General features: G+C 45.2%; 1 protein-coding gene across 1 annotated transcript in view; it reads left to right on the top strand.

Moving 5' to 3' along the window:
- Window positions 1-276: 276 nt before the first annotated feature.
- Window positions 277-14283, top strand: part of LOC111956405 (GREB1-like protein) — a 61027-nt gene continuing 47020 nt past the window's right edge. The window contains exons 1-15 of the mRNA XM_070436568.1: window positions 277-466; window positions 808-984; window positions 1555-1731; window positions 4158-4283; window positions 4784-4904; window positions 5965-6104; window positions 6337-6462; window positions 7106-7243; window positions 7325-7510; window positions 10706-11005; window positions 11550-11678; window positions 12141-12275; window positions 12456-12653; window positions 12849-13029; window positions 13317-13509. Coding sequence (XP_070292669.1) covers window positions 277-466; window positions 808-984; window positions 1555-1731; window positions 4158-4283; window positions 4784-4904; window positions 5965-6104; window positions 6337-6462; window positions 7106-7243; window positions 7325-7510; window positions 10706-11005; window positions 11550-11678; window positions 12141-12275; window positions 12456-12653; window positions 12849-13029; window positions 13317-13509 — 2517 coding nt within the window. The remainder of the gene's footprint in view (window positions 467-807; window positions 985-1554; window positions 1732-4157; window positions 4284-4783; window positions 4905-5964; window positions 6105-6336; window positions 6463-7105; window positions 7244-7324; window positions 7511-10705; window positions 11006-11549; window positions 11679-12140; window positions 12276-12455; window positions 12654-12848; window positions 13030-13316; window positions 13510-14283) is intronic.

Below are 14283 nucleotides of genomic sequence, written 5' to 3' on the forward strand. Positions count from 1 at the left end.
TGTTATGGGTTCGTCCTTCTCTTGAAAAATACCTTGCAGAGTGTCCAATCTCCAGCTCCTTGCTTTTGTATAGCATCTTCACTCCAAGATAATTTAATGTGTTGTGTGATGTAGTGTATTATGGCGACATTATGTCATAGGTGGAAATGATGTCTTACAGAGTCCTTGTTTCTTACAGGGCCATTATGTCTTACGGGGTCATTGTGTTATGGGGTCATTATGTCTTATGTCTTCATTGTGTTATGGGGACATTATGTCTTAAGGGGTCATTGTGTTATGGGCACAGATATAAAGCCCAAGGTGGACCTGTACCTGCCGTGCGGGAAGCCTCCAGGTCAGGATCAGCTGATCGACCAGGCCTCTAACGGTCTGCAGGAGATGGAGGTGGACGGCAACTCTGACACCAGCAGCCCCCCGCCGCCCTACCTACATGGTCCCTCGCCCGACAGCTGCTGCACCATGGACGGTAAGTGTGAAACCATCTCAAACTCCTTTCGCCCTGGGACTTTCTCAGAAGTTGCGAAGCCCTGGGATTCAAATCCCTGCTAAAAAGCATATCTGAAGAACACATCTTGTTCATTCTCTCCCTAGGAACACCACGTTTGCAGCAATATTCACCTTAGCATGTTCCACTGTAATGTAGACATGTAGATTACATGCAGGAAGCCCTTGTCATGCAGGGCTTCTTGTAAAAGAGTCTGGGGTCTCAATGGGACTCCACCCTGGCCTGCCTAAATAATGGGGGGGGGGGTTATTGTTGTGGATGTTTACTCCAGAGTTGACTGGTGTTCTCTCTCTTCTCCTCAGGTTTCTGTCAGGCCGGTAGGGACCTCCGRCTGGTCTCCATGTTGACAGAGCCAATCCAAGTCCCAGCTGGCTTTGAGTTAGTCGGTGCCAAGTCCCCCAGCATCCCAGAGCACATACTGGTGTGTGCTGTGGATCGACGCTTTCTGCCTGATGAGAATGGGAAAAATGCACTTTTAGGTCAGTCTGCCATGCCTCTTTGACTTGATACAATACGAAGATCGTCCACAGCCTAGGTCAGTTACAACATTTACGTCATTTAGCAGACGCTCTTATCCAGAGCGACTTACAAATTGGAAAGTTCATACATATTCATCCTGGTTCCCCCCGTGGGGAATGAACCCACAACCCTGGCGTTGCAAGCGCCATGCTCTACCAACTGAGCCACACGCGACCACAAGAAATGGAATGTACTTTAGGCCTCTGAAATGAATGTACTATTTTACCCACTCAGCTTGGATGAGTCATCTGAAGTGATATGTTTTTTCCACCATCCGTAATGTAGCTTGATACTACTTTTGATTCCTGTTGCATTCAGCATTTGATTAACCTGTGCTTTACTGTCATTTAATGCAATAATAAGTAAGTGAATTGAATGGCTTATTTTGGGCTGTTTTGAAAATGTTTTGGTTTAGCAATTTTGACATAAGACAATAATGTATCCATATAATCTGAAATAATGCATACTTATTCTGTAAATACCTACAGTTCCCAACTCGTGTTCTCTGTCTCTGTGTTTGGTGTGTGCAGGGTTTTCAGGGAACTGTGTTGGCTGTGGAGAGAAGGGGTTCCGGTACTTTACTGAGTTCTCCAACCACATCAACCTGAAGCTGGCCACGCAGCCCAAGAAGCAGAAGCACTTAAAATACTACCTGGTGAAGAACTGTCAGGATGCTCTGTGTAAAGGACCCCTCATCTGCTGGAAAGGTGAGATTTGTATTTGTATCTATTAGGGATCCCCATTAGCTGTTGCCAAGGCAGCAGGTACTCTTCCTGGGGTCTAAACACATTAAGGCACTGGTATTACACATAAAACAAAAGATTAAACAGTACATTGTGTATCATTATTACACCACTACATATCTACAATAAAAAATGTATAATACAACGTGAGATGTCTCTCCGACTCTATCTGCATATTTCAGACACTTTCTGTAACACTTTACATTAAATTGCTGTTATACCTGTGTAGTAACACTGTGGTTATACAACATTACATCATGTTTCATACTACATGTAATTATTTATTTATTTATTATTATTATTATTTATTATTTATTATTATTTMACCTCCTTTTTCTCCCCAATTTCGTGGTATCCAATTGTTAGTAGTTACTGTCTTGTCTCATCGCTACAACTCCCGTACGGGCTCGGGAGAGACAAAGGTCGAGAGCCATGCGTCCTCCGAAACACAACCCAACCAAGCCGCACTGCTTCTTAACACAGCGCGCATCCAACCCGGAAGCCAGCCGCACCAATGTGTCTCAGGAAACACCGTACACCTAGCGACCTGGTCAGCGTGCACTGCGCCCGGCCCGCCACAGGAGTCGCTAGTGCGTGATGAGACAAGGATATCCCTGCCGGCCTAACCCTCCCATTTTAACTAAAATGTGATATTGGTCTGGGGCTGTAATCTTTTTATGACCCATCAATATATACACTACTGTTCAAAAGTTTGGGTTCACTTAGACATTTCCCTGTTTTTTAAAGAAAAGCACATTTTTTGTCAATTAAAATAACATCAAATTGATCAGAAATACAGTGTAGACATTGTTAATGTTGTAAATGACTATTGTAGCTGGAAACGGCAGATTTTTAATGGAATATCTACATAGGCGTACACAGGCCCATTATCAGCAACCCTCACTCCTGTGTTCCAATGGCACGTTGTGTTAGCTAATCCAAGTTTATCATTTTAAAAGGCTAATGTATTAGAACAACCCTTTTGCATTATGATGCACAGCTGGAAACTGTTGTTCTGATTAAGAAGCAATAAACTGTCTTTCTTTTAGCTAGTGGGTATCTGGGCTCGCATTTGTGGGTTCGATTACAGGCTCAAATGGCCGAACAAATAACTTTCTTCTGAAACTTGTCGTATTTTGTTCTGGAGATGAAGGCTTTTCATGCGAGAAATTGCCAAGAAACATGGATCTCGTACAACGCTGTTACTACTCCTTTCACAGAACAGCTCAACGGGCTCTAACCAGAATGAAGAGGGTGGGAGGCCCGGGTGCACATGAGCAAGAGGACATACTTAGATTGTTTAGTTGAAGAAACGGATGCCTCACAGTCCTCAACTGGCAGCTTCATTAATGAGTCCACAGAACACGTGTTCAATGTCAACAGTGGAGGCACTCCGCGATGCTGGCCTTCTGCATGTTCCTATGTCCAGTGTCTGTTTTTTTGGCTTTAATCTTTTTTTTTTTGGCCAGTCTGAGATGTGTGCTTTTTCTTTGCAACTTGCTAGAGGCAGCATCCTGAGTCGCCTCTTCATTGTTGACGTTGGACTGGGTTTTTGCGGTACTATTATTAAACTGCCAGTTGAGGACTAGTGAAGCATTATGTTTATTATTGATTCACTGATAGAATGGTTCCAGGTCTATTAAAAATATACACTGCTCAAAAATAAGGGAGACACTACACAACTATTAACTCCAAGTCATCACATTCTGTGAAATCAACCTGTCCACTTAGGAAGCAACATGATTGACAATAATTTCACATGCTGTTGTGCAATGGAATAGACACAGTGGAAATTAAGGCACAATGCACATTTGTGGCCTGCTGGAGGTCATTTGCAGGGCTCTGGCAGTGGCCTCCTTGACAAGCAGGACGGTAGCGGTCTGCTGTGGGTTGTCTGCCTCCTACGGCCTCTCCCACGTCTCTGATGTACTGGCGGCTCGTCTGGTAGCGCCTCACTGCTCTGGACACTCACGCTGACGACACAGCAACCTTTTTGCCACAGCTCGCATTGATGTGCCATCGCTGGTGACCTGCACTACCTGAGGCATTGTGTGGCTGTAGACTCGTCTCATGCTACCACTAGGAGTGAGCACGCCAGCATTCAAAGTGACCAAAATCCGCAAGGGAAGCATAGGAACTGAGAAGTGGTCTGTGGTCACCACCTGCAGAATCACTCCTTTATTGGGGGTGTCTTGCTAATTGCCTATAATTTCCACCTTTTGTCTATTCCATTTGCACAACAGCATGTGAAATTTATTGTCAATCAGTGTTGCTTCCTAAGTGGACAGTTTGATTTCACAGAAGTGTGATTGACTTGGAGTTACATTGTGTTGTTTAAGTGTTCCCTTTATTTTTTTGAGCAGTGTATATATATTTCTCCTGTTCCCCAGACTGTAAGACACGTCAGTTCTCCATTAGCCATGCATCCACCTCCAAGCCCAACTCCTCATCCTCCCTGAGCATCAAGGAGAATGGAGGTACCAACAGACACAGCCGTTCCCCCTTCTCCCTGTCAGGTAGGACACAAACACCCTCCTCTTACCATTCTACATGTCAGGTAGGACACACACCCTCCTGTTACCCTTCACTCATGGCAGTGGAGCCTGGTCAGTTTGTAGGGTAGTTCGTGTTCAGTCAGTGTAAGATCTAACCTGATGTTAGACAGCTGTGCTCATATGCTCCATTGACTTTAGCCTCCTACTGAGCTACATCCTGCTCCTCTGTCAGGGAAGGGTAGAGGTTTGACACAACACCCCCTCTCCTCTCCCCTCCCTGCCCTCTTCTCCCATCCCTCCCTCCTCTCACCAAGATGACATCTGGCTGGAGTGAATAGTGTCTGTGTTTGTTTACAAAGCATTGTTTGGTTAAAGGGGACAGTTATAGTCTACTTGTTGTAATGGAAAAACTGGATTGAGTCATTATTGTTGATTTGTTAGTGTTGTTTGGAGACATTTTGGTTAACATCACTTGACAGGATCCATTCTAACACCCACACTGTGTTCTTATTGCCCTCCAGACTCCCCATCTACCAGAATTCCCTCTGCATCCTCTGTGTTCCTCTCAGCCCGGGACCTGGCCCAAGAGTGCAGCTTCCTCAAGCCTTTGGCCTCTACCCCTGGGACAGAGACTCTACCAATAGGTTCAACTCTTCTTTCTACTCTAGTTCTACCACCACTGTTTCTGGATGACATTGTGTTAATCTATGTGTGATCACATCTCCATCGCATAGTCATCTTTCCCCCACAACGTCAGCTTCAAAGTGTTTTACACCATGGTACATCATACAGCAATAATATCCAGTGATATTATGCAGACTGCCTCACGTGTAATAGGCTTTAGTCTGGGTATTTCTAAGGGTCAGAACATTCCTCGTGCATGCATGTGTGAGTGTGTGTGTGTGTGTGTCTCCAGTCAGTAGAATAATCTACACTCCACAGCTCCATCTGGCCTATGCTTGGCCATGTAAACCAACATGTTTGTAGGCAACAGCTCATTCTCCTACTCAGACCAGGGCACATAGCAGAAGTGATGTCGTACTCACACAGGCCTCATCAATAATGAGCAGAAAATCCCTGTAATGACTTTTTAAGGGCTGGCTATCCATTAGCTCGTTTACAAGGTTGCGAGATTGACAGGCCTGGGCTACACATACTGTACTGATCAATGTGTTAGCGTATATACACACACAGTGAATCTGAGATTGGTAAGTGCCCCATCAGTTCATCAAACACATGTATCTCTTATATTTTTTTACTATTTGTTTCCTATAACAGAGGAAGATAAATGTGCATTTCACGTATGGCATCTCTCAAAAAACTGTCAAAACGTTATCTTACGAAAGTAAATGATTTAGCATCGAATCATCTGAAAATGAACTGTGGTGAAATGCATCATAACAATGTATGGTGTGTCTGTGTGTATGTGGGTGTATCTGTGGGTGTATCTGTGTGTGTCTCTGTGTCTGTCTCTGTGTGTCTGTGTGTCTGTGTGTCTGTGTGTCTGTCTGTCTGTCTGTCTGTCTGTCTGTCTGTCTGTTGTCTGTCTGTCTGTCGTCTGGTCTGTTGTCTGCTGTGCTGTCTGTCTGTCTGTCTCTGTCTGTCTGTTCTGTCTGTCTGTCTGTCTGTCTGTCTGTCTGTCTGTCTGTCTGTCTGTCTGTCTGTCTGTCTGTCTGTCTGTCTGTCTGTCTGTCTGTCTGTCTGTGCCCACAGTTCTGAGAGTGAACAGTCCGACTAGCGGACTAGGTGCAGAGGGCCGCCCCCCCTTACTGAGTCTCTCCCAGGTGTCTCTGGGAACCCAAGGACAGGGGTACAGAACCTCGGACCCAGGAGACAGCCCTGGTGAGCACCATGTTCTCCTCCCAAACCTTTGTGAGGCTTGTCTTTGTTGCTGTTTTAAACCCAACTGAGTGTAACTCAACCGCACTAGCTCCTCTTTGTAGATTCTATGTTCTGAAATAGTACATTTACTCATAGATTGCTATTGTAGAAGCCCAGTGAATGTTCTGGGGACCCAGATTGTAGGTATTCTGCAGTCTATTCGTATGTTCCTCTTGTGTTGTTTTCTGTCCAGTTTCGTCTGCCATGACCTCAGGCCCGCCCAAGAAGCGCCACCGCGGTTGGCACCCCATCCCCCTGGTCCCAGTCCCCCCTACAGCCGTCCCTGTGCCCGCCATCCAACCCATCGTCTACTCCCCAGGTCTGGCACAGAGCTTTTGATCATTTTTATTGTTTATTTACATAGGGACAGATTAATTTAGCCTCTCTTTCTCTCTGTCTCTGTCTCTGTCTCTGTGTGCGGGCGTGATGTTGACTAGTACATTGACCTCCCTTTTCGGGAGAAGGAAGGACACAAGTTCTGAGACATTCTCTGTTATCAGTGTGATTCATTCAGCATCTCCATGGAGATCGGGTCAGACGGGTTAGTGCAGATACAGTATGAACAGAGAATTGCTAAAACTGAAAGAGGTCTGCCAAGCTAGGAGAGCCAGGACACTATGACTTAAAGGAGACATATATTCCCTGGTTTTATTCTGTATATATCCAGAGGATAAAGGGCTGTATAGAGCCATGTGTATGACTACTCCACCTACAAACATTGGACATGGTTATCTTCAAATAATGGAAACAATCTGAAAAATCTACAGTAGATTCTCCTCCTGGAGTGGGTTGACCTCGTCATGGTCCTGGTGAGTAGTTCAGTAGAATTAGCTGTGCTAGATAAGGTTTTCAGTGAAAGTCTGCTGGAGGGTATCTCTGAAGGAGGAGAGTTGGTGCTGAGCTGATGTCTAGCTGTATTCTAATCCCAGTATTGACATGTAGCTCTCTGTCTTTTCCATCAGGCTCTGTACTGGCCATGCCTACTACTCAGCCACCTGTAGCAGGGGTCCTTCAGCCCCAACCTGTCACTGCCGGAGAGACTGTCATCGTCCCCAACAACCTGCTCAACACCTCAGGAGTCCGTCCCGTCATCCTCATCGGTACAAACCACCATTCTTTGACTGACTGCAATTGAATTGAATGTAAGTGAATTGAATTGACTCTGATGTTTTGTTTTGCAGGGCACGGTACGTTGCCATACTTCTACGGGAACATGGGGGACATTGTGGTGAGCCCCCTGCTAGTGAGCTGCTATAAGGGCAACCAGCTGACTGAGAAGACCTTGTCCAGTCTTGGACTGAACAGTAGCCAACTGCTCAGTGTGGAAACCGTAATCCTCCTCACCCTGCAGTACCTTGCAAGGCTAGGTAAAGGTCTTAAAACACTCATACACTTGCATGCACATGCATGTATACACCCTGTTCGATATGCAAGGCTTATATAATATTTAGAATCACACATCGAGGCTAATGATTGACAGGCTAAGCTCAGCCAAGGCCTGGTTGTTTTAAGTTTGGTAACACAATAGAGAATGACAGAGGACTCTAGACAGGCTTAGCATGGGCAGCACCATTGAAGATTTTCAACATTTTGAAGAAATCAACTGGGTGGGTCTTCCTATTGGTTAAGGAACGATCACATAATTCCATTCAGGTCATCAGGAMGGATCAGCTAATTAATTATACTCATGAGCAAATATTCCATAACTGCAGGTGGCAGTAAATGGCCAACCTTGGCTTCATACCTGTTCTAACAACACATTACAGGGGGCAGTGTGCACCCTTTCAGTTTGTTTACCAACTCATAGAAGTAGTAAAAGAAGAAAATGTACTACTTCAAAATGGTAATGGTCTCAATGGCGCCGCCCGTGCACTCACAGACGCAATAATGGGACGGATACAATGTTCCGTCTTCTAACTTTATATACAAAAGTATATGGACACCCCTTCAAATTAGTGGATTTGGCTATTTCAGCCACATCCGTTACTGACAAGTGTATAACATCAAGCACACAGCCATGCAATCTCCATAGGRAACATTGGCAGTAGAATGGCCTTACTGAAGAGTTCAGTGACTTTCAACGTGGCACCGTTATAGGATGCCACCTTTCAACAAGTCAGTTCATCAAATTTCTACCCTGCTAGAGTTTCCCCAGTCAACTGTAAGTGCTGTTATTGTGAAGTGGAAATGTCTAGGAGCAACAATGGCCCAGCCGCGAAGTGGTAGGCCACTTCGTAGCGTGTAAAAATCGTCTGTCCTCGGTTGTAACACTCACTACTGAGTTCCAAACTGCCTCCGGAAGCAACGTCTGCACAAGAACTGTTCATCGGGAGCTTCATCAAATGGGTTTGCATGGCAGCCGCACAAAACCCGGAGATCACCATGCGTCTGCTGGAGTGGTGTAAAGCTCGCCACCATTGGACTCAGGAGCAGTGGAGTGATGAATCACACTTCACCATCTGGCAGTCCCACAGATTAATCTGGATTTGGCGTATGCCAGGAGAATGCTATCTGCCCAAAAGCATAGTGCCAAATGTAAAGTTTGGTGGAGGAGGAATAATGGTCTGGGGTTGTTTTTCATGGTTTGGGCTAGGCCTGTTAGTTCCAGTGATGGGAAGTCTTAACGCTACAGCATACAATGACATTCTAGACGATTCTGTGATAACAACTTTGTGGCAACAGTTTGGAGAAGGCCCTTTCCTGTTTCAGAATGACAATGTCCCCATGGACAAAGCGAGGTCTGTACAGAAATGGTTTGTCGAGATCGGTGTGGAAGAACTTGACTGACCTGCACAGAGTCCTGACCTCAACCGCATTGAACAACTTTGGAATGAATTGGAATGCTGACTGCGAGCAAGGCCTAATCGCCCAACATCAGTGCCCGACCTCACTAATGCTCTTGTGGCTGAATGGAAGCAAGTCCCCATAGCAATGTTCCAACATGTAGTGGAAAGCCTTCCCAGAAGAGTGGAGGCTGTTATAGCAGCAAAGGGGGGACCAACTCCATTTTAATGCCTATGATTTTGGAATAAAATTTTCGACGAGCAGGTGTCCATATACTTTTGGTCATGTAGTGTACCTCTATGGGTAACACCGATGAGGTAGTTGGATCCCCCTCCCCCATTGTAACTCAAAGTGCTCAATCCCTGCCACTGCTCCACTTACTGTCACTGATGCACTTTAATGGCAGCTCCAAAAAGCTAGCATGACCTTGAGATAAACATTTTGTTCACATTATACAAACATAAGACCAGTGCATCATTTGTAAATCAGGAGGTGCCGGAACAAAAAGTGAGGGTGAGAGGGGGGTGACCTAGGGAGCTCTGAGGTACCGGAACGCATGAGAAAAGAAAATCACCTTTTATAGGCTAATAAAGCATTGCATGCATATCATCGCATTTGCGTAGAGGCGTAGAGCAGAAGTTGCACACATGGGGAACATTTTTAGTGCCTACGGTCCGGAAGAAATGTGGACTTTTATAAATGCATTTCATGCAATTCTGCATACTTTTACATAACTGGAATCTTTAATACTGCACAAGTTATCAAATTGACAGGCTACTTTGACACTGACAAACTGAGAATCTGATAAAAATGACCTTGTCTTGAATCCATCAATAGCCTAGGTGTGTGGAGACACTGTAGGCTACAATATGAGGAGGAAATTATAGTCCAGTTTCACTTGAAAGCATATCTCTGTTGTTTTACTTTGTAAAATGAAATATTTTGTTAGCCTACAGCAGACAGATTAGAGTCTTTTCAGCAGGAACCATTTACATTCCAACCTGTGTTTTCCTGCGATTATATTTGAAATATTGGAAAAATGTTTATTTTTAGAAGGTTCCCATCTGTAGGCTATGACTTGTTGTTGGAATGTACACAATCCACAACTAGGTAATTTTTTAAAAGAAGTTATTGATTCTCTGTGTCAAAATTATAGGCCTTTTCTTGGTAGGCTACTCTGAATAATTTCATTTATTTCTGAACAGATAGCAGTAATTCTATAACTTTGGCTCATTTATTTCAATTCATCAGGGGTGCTGCAGCTCCAGAACCCTTAGCGATGGAGTGATGAGAGTTGCAGGCTCATGTCTATCAGAGCAGAGAGAGGGATCATAGAAAGTGAATGTCATTCTAATTTTGTGAGCGATACAGGCGTTCTTCTCACACAGCCATGGCCACGCGTTTGTCTCAAACATAGGTTGCAATGTTYCGCAAARCATGAGCCGGCCCAACCCGAATCAACTCTTCGAATATCTACTTTTTTCATATTACATTGGGGCAGGGGATTTAATGAAGAGGCAACTTTTATTAGAATTTTTACATTGCTAAAAGTGAAAATTATTTTTCAGGCCATGAGAGGTATAGGTTCCAGAACAAAACAGTCCAAAACAGAGAGGTACCGGAGGATCCAGCTCAAATTAAGCACTGCATAAGAACACCATCCCCTGCAAAACAAATAGCAAGTAGACATGGGAAACTATAATATTTTTTTTTTWATCTTCTGTTCACTTCTCTTCTCTACACTTCTCCTTTCCTCATATCTCCTCCCCCCACCCCAGGTTCGGAGCAGATCCCTCTGAGGGAGGTGTTTGAGCAGATCGTGCTGAAGGCCATGTTGATTTGTCCTGGAGGTCCCTCCATCTCCCCGGCCCAGCTTCCCTGGCTAGCCCGCCTGGAGGCCAGCGTCTCTGGGGGCAGGGTTCAGGTCCTATTCACCCAAAACTCCCTGGGGGAGGGCATCTCCGAGTCCCTGCGCTCACTCTGCAGTGGGCCGCCCCACCAACAGTGCCTGCCCACCTACGTGGTTATTGTTTTTGCCTCCAAGATGAGCGGCAACGAGTTCTGTGTGCTCGTCCTGGGTGAGTGTTCTCATTCTGTCTTTACACTACAATACCTAGATGTGTTGTGTCTGTATAGTTATAGCAGTGTTCCCCAATGGTGGTCCACGGRCCGAATTTGGCCAACGGGTGATTTGATTTGGCCCCCCCAAGTTTTCTGAGATAACATTTTTTATATATTTGTTGGACATGAAAGACACCAGCAAATCAGCTCCAAGTGATTTTAATTTTGCAAATCTGTTTCCATAATAAAGAGATATATGTATGTGATTGTATATAAATGTAACAAGGTTTGAAATAGTTATGTTTTACATATTACATCTGTTGTGCTTCTTGAGGGCAATTTGCAGTCTTAAAATTATTTGTAATTATGTTCCGGCCCCTTGACTATCCACTCTAGAAAAAATTGCCAAAGGAAGTAATTATAGTAGGTGAACCTTGCCTGAGACCTGAAGTCTTGCGTCAGCTCCCAGAGCTGCCTAGGCATTAGTTCTGTGGGCTGAAACAGTCTTACGGCGCAAAGGACCGTAAGACTGTTTCACACTTGTCTGTATGTGTCTTACAGGGAAGTACCAGGCGAGAGCACTAGCTGAGGGAATGCTCACCACCAATGAGTTCCTGAAGGAGATCAGCTACGAGCTCATAACAGGAAAAGTCAGTGTCCTGGAGTCTAACTTCAAAACCACATCACTAGGTGYGCATAGTAAGTGCCATGGGACAGGACATCAATGGAAAAAACTCAAAGATAATTTCTACTCTATTTTCTAATTTTTTTGTTGGAGGAAAAGTAATTATGTAGGTAGTCCATTTAATGAATCAATCAATTAATCAAAGAAAAATGAACTGTGTTTCAAGGACAATGTTTATTTTAGTGTCAATATGAAAACAGAACAACACCACAATCTAGGTCCCATATTATTCTGTTTATGTATCTTTTCCAAATGATGCATATTCACCTTCCTTAATGCCCACTGGCCCATCCCTACTGCTTTGTTTAGCAATACCTTGAACTGGCAGTTTGGCAGTCGCAGGATGGGAACCGGACACTGTGCCACAGACAGACACATCAATATTTGATGAGGAGGGTTTGCTTATGTAGCTGCTGTGAGTGTCTTTGTCTCTGACGGGTGGTGGCCTGTTGTGTTGTTGTTTCCAGGGGACAACCTGGACAAGCAGCTGCTACACATCCAGCGGCAACGGAAGGGCCAGGTCATCCAGCCATTCCAGGGCGATGTCACCAACCACATCCCGTCCCAGGAGGCAGCCACCATGGTACCTCCCTCCGAGTCAGGTGAGACATGGCTTCTGTCTGGCCCTTCCTCTATCTTCTCCTCCTCTTCCTGCTGGAGACTCACTATGAAGCTTCTGGATCAGAATATGGATGGATAGATATCATAATAATCTACTGTATATATTCAGCTCTAAGTTTACAGTATGCTGACCTGCATGTTCCTCCCCCCTCCTCCAACAGAGCTGCTGAGTGACATGTTTCAGATCCACTCTCCCCAGCTGAGTGTAGCCAGGAGCCTGCTCTCCCTGGTGTGTTCCATAGCAGACTCAGGCAGCCAGAGTCTGGACCTGGGCCGCTTCTGCAAGGTGGACTTCCTGGTTCTGGTTCCTCCGTCTCACATCCTGGTGAACCAGACCGCTCATCGCATCCAACAATCAGGTACTCATGAGGGGCGAAGAGGGTCAAATTAGAATTTAAAGGCTGCACTAGCAAAACAATGGATTGAAAAATCACATTTTTAGGTGGTCGTCTACAAGAGACTCATCTCAGGATTACAGTATATCTGCCTTTTATGAGGTTTCTTAGTAATGATTGTTGGACTTTTAGTAATCTCTTTCTGCTTGTCTCCAACAGGAGTGCTAGTGGACCTGGGTATAGAGGATGCTTCCTCAGCCCACCAGAGGTCAGACCAGTATGTGGTGCGTCTAGACGGAGACTTCCACGCCAAGATGGAGGCCTTCATGAGGAAAGTCAAACAGAACCCCTACACCCTTTTCGTGCTCATCCACGACAACTCCCACGTGGACCTGACCAGGTAACACACACACACACACACACACACACACATGCACACACACATTTGAGTAAACTTGAAGTTGTGCTGCTGATACTTTTGGTTCTGACAGATGTAGTGATGAAAACTTTGCTATGGCTAGAGGGTCTGTCCTCGGCTACATAGTGTACTGAATAAGAACAGAACAGCCCAAGCCAAGTCAGAACAAGACAGAAAAGAGCAGAGGCGTATTTTTGGTCATAAATATAGAAGAGGACAGAACTACTTACGCCAAAGTAACTTCATTTTTGTTTCCCCTCGCTGTGTAGTGCCCGGTCCGGCTTGGTGTGCCACYGGGAGCTTCAGGGTATAGCTGACAGGGTGGTAAACTGCCAGGAGGTCCTGGAGGCCTTGAACCTGCTGGTGCTGCAGGTCAGCTGCTTCCCCTTCGCCCTGCAGACAAGACAGTCCCGTATCAGCGTTCACAACGAGGTGCACTGGCCAGCCAACACAGACAGCCTGGTGAGTGGCCCTGCGCAGTGGTTCATCTACATCATCTGGTGGTACCTATTTGGAATTACATTCACATTTGAGTCATTTAGCAGACACTTTTATCAAAAGCGACTTAGTCAGTGCATTCAACTAAGGTAGGAAAACAAACACATATCACAGTCATTGCAAGTAAAAACTTCTAAATAGCCGCACAAATAATGGGGTAGAAAATTGTTCCACCACTGAGACAACAAGATTGGAAAGCTGCCACAGTCACCCCCCTCCCCTCTTCAAATTGTATTTATTTATTTTTATTTCACCTTTATTTAACCAGGTAGGCCAGTTGAGAACAAGTTCTCATTTACAACTGCGACATGGCCAAGATAAAGCAAAGCAGTGCGACAAAAACAAAGGGGGAGACACTCTAGACCCAAACTGTTACAGACCTATATCCATCCTGCCCCMCCTTTCTAAAGTCTTTGAAAGCCTAGTTAACAAACAGATCACCGAACATTTCGAATCCCACCATACCTTCTCCACTATGCAATCTGGTTTCCGAGCAGGTCATGGGTGCACCTCAGCCACGCTCAAGGTCCTAAACGATATCATATCCGCCATCGATAAAAGAGAGCACAGTGCAGTCGTCTTCATCGACCTGGCCAAGGCTTTCAACTCTGTTAATCACCACATTCTTATCGACAGACTCAACCGCCTTGGTTTCTCAAATGCCTGCCTCGCCTGGTTCACCAACTACTTCTCAGATAGAGTTCAGTGTGTCAAATCGGAGGGCCTGTTGTCCGGATT

Source organism: Salvelinus sp. IW2-2015, linkage group LG32, assembly GCF_002910315.2.
Source record: "Salvelinus sp. IW2-2015 linkage group LG32, ASM291031v2, whole genome shotgun sequence".
Lineage (NCBI taxonomy): Eukaryota > Metazoa > Chordata > Actinopteri > Salmoniformes > Salmonidae > Salvelinus > Salvelinus sp. IW2-2015.